The sequence below is a fragment of the Alosa sapidissima genome, chromosome 13 (assembly GCF_018492685.1).
Source record: "Alosa sapidissima isolate fAloSap1 chromosome 13, fAloSap1.pri, whole genome shotgun sequence".
Taxonomy (NCBI): domain Eukaryota; kingdom Metazoa; phylum Chordata; class Actinopteri; order Clupeiformes; family Clupeidae; genus Alosa; species Alosa sapidissima.
The window spans coordinates 29,962,737-29,965,236 of record NC_055969.1 but is presented as its reverse complement, the minus strand read 5'-3'; the positions used below and the strand labels follow the sequence as shown (position 1 = coordinate 29,965,236).

General features: G+C 47.8%; 1 protein-coding gene across 2 annotated transcripts in view; it reads right to left on the bottom strand.

Annotated features, from left to right (window-relative positions):
• Positions 1-2,500, bottom strand: part of dcc (DCC netrin 1 receptor) — a 268,772-nt gene that overhangs the window by 16,553 nt on the left and 249,719 nt on the right. For both annotated transcript variants that reach the window (XM_042058972.1, XM_042058973.1), the window contains one exon: positions 1,068-1,184. In XM_042058972.1, coding sequence (XP_041914906.1) covers positions 1,068-1,184 — 117 coding nt within the window. The remainder of the gene's footprint in view (positions 1-1,067; positions 1,185-2,500) is intronic.

The following is a 2,500-nucleotide window of genomic DNA, read 5'->3' as shown; positions in this document are numbered from 1 at the left end:
GCTACAAACCTGCTTTCTTTTCCACTGCGCTATAATTAATCATTTGGTTGTATTTTTATGTTTGTAATACATGCACAGAACTTCCACTTTTAAGCTCCATCTACCTTTATCTACTGTCTATTAATGATTAATTATGTTTTCTATGTTATGCACCTTGTGGACTCTTTTAATACATGTATTTATTGTGTTGCTTTGAAGTTTCCTTTGAATGCTCCATTTGATTGTGTTTATGTGAAGCATGCTGATTTCCCTCTGTGTATGAAATGTGCAACATCAATAAACCTGCCTTGCCTTGCCTCTTTAACACAGAGAAGCACACACACACACACACACACACACACACACACACACACACACACACACACACACATACTTTTTTGGCATGTCTCCTCTCCCCCTCCCCCTGTAGCCGTGTGTGGAGCAGGGTCTGACGGTCTCTTAGCCGTCCCGTCTGGAATATGCCAGAAACTGTACAAGGCGTGGTGCGGGCAGCTAGCTCCTCGGACAGGCAGGGCCCGGTCCACGCCAACCCCGCTGGTGTGAGTGATGAGCACCGGCCGCAAACTCACACCGCCTCGTCTCCCGCTAACGGCTAGGAGGGGGCAGGTGGGGGGCTGGTGGGTTGCGGGGAGGGAGAGAGGCCCGGCGCTCGCTGCTTGCCTGCCTTTAGTGCATAATTAATGGGGAGAGGAGGGGAGGCTGACCGGTCGGATGGATGACTGCTTGGGAGGGAGATTCCTGCCTGTCAGACATATTGCTGACAAACTGAGTAAAGGAGGGAACATGGCCAGAAGATCTGATTTTGACAGGTGTGTGTGTGTGTGTGTGTGAGGTGTCCAATTACATAATCCTGTTACTCAGAGTGTGTGTGTGTGTGTGTCTGTACAGTTGACTGTGTGTGTGTGTGTGTGTGTGTGTGTGTGTGTGTGTGTGTGTTACCGTGTCTATGTGAGAAAGATGTGTCTGCATAAGTGTGCATGTGTACGTCTCTTTTTGTGCCTCTGTAGTTTACTGGTCCTGTGTGCGGATGTTTTTTGGAGTGTGATTTGATTAGCTTCATCACTTACGTGTGTTGCTGGGCTGCGAGTCCATGGGGATCATCATCTTGGTGCGCGTGGCCCTCCTGGCAGCCAGGGAGCGCTCTAGAGTGGACATGCTGCTGGACACCTCATCCGCATCCGCTCCTGCCCCAGGGGACACACAATCAGTTAGACAGGCTAGTCAGTCAGACAGCCAGCCAGACAGACAGACAGTTAGACAGACAGACAGATGGACACACAGGCCTGGGCTCTGACTCACAGCCCAGATGAGCGGATAATAAGCCTGAAGAGACCTGAAGCAGCGCTAGACAGGGGCCAGTGCCCAGCGTGAGCTCCTTCACTCTGTCTTTAATGGCTTGTTTGCCCATTATAGCAAATCCCATTATGTCTGCTGTCGCAAATCGATAGCTAGATGACACGTGGTGGAAGGCAAAAAAGAAAACCAACGAAAAAAAAAATAAAAGAAAAAAACACCATTCAACAACAACACCATTGTCTGCAGAGAGTTTGACGTCCACAGTCAGTGCTAGCGGTGATGATGCTCTATCAGCACTGCCTCAGATTACCCTCCATCACACACTCATCACTGACAATAGTGATTATCATGTCATTTCATATGACAGAGTAGTGGGCTTCCTTTGTCTCACGCACGCTCGCGCTCCTTTTGGTTTCTCCTACCCTGTCACACGGGTTTCCTCTCTGATCACAGCTGGTTCCTGCGCCGGTGCCGAGTGCGCTTTGTGGTCCAGGGGCGTGCAGGTGAGCACCACAGCACCACGCACTGTACCGTGCTGTGTAATTTCATTGCAAAGCACCTCTTGAACTGCCCAGGAGCCAAAACCTCAGAGGTGCACCACAGATGCTACCACCGCGCTAAAATAATGACAGCGTGGGAGTTTGAAACTCCGCTCTGAACCGGTTGGAGAAGTACGTCTTTCTGAGCCTGGCTGCTCAGAACCAGTGTGAATGTACTATACTCTACTGTGAAGTGCTCCACATGAGTGCGGCTGCGGCGACACTTTCTGTCACTTGTCCATGCATACCAGTGGCGAAACCAAGCATTCAATAAACAAAGGATTTTATTGAGCGGCGCCAAGAAAAAACAGAACTGAACTGTAATGGTCATGGCAGCGGCGACAAGGTTTACCGGTGGTAGATAGATAGATAGATAGATACTTTATTGATCCCCAGGGGTTTCAGCAGCATACAGACAACACAAACACATTCTTTAACAGCAGAAAGAGTAATTAAAGTATATAATATAAAAACACAACTAAGCAATAAGGACAGTAGAAGATAAAGAATATGCTAAATATACTAAAATACAAATTATACTAACTAACACTTAATCTAAATCAATTCTAAAAACAGTATCCACATAGTGGTGACTAATCAATCAGAGGCGCTTGCAATGACTGAGGCAGGGACTAAGCCTGTGATTCTCTGTGCATAGTAAGGTA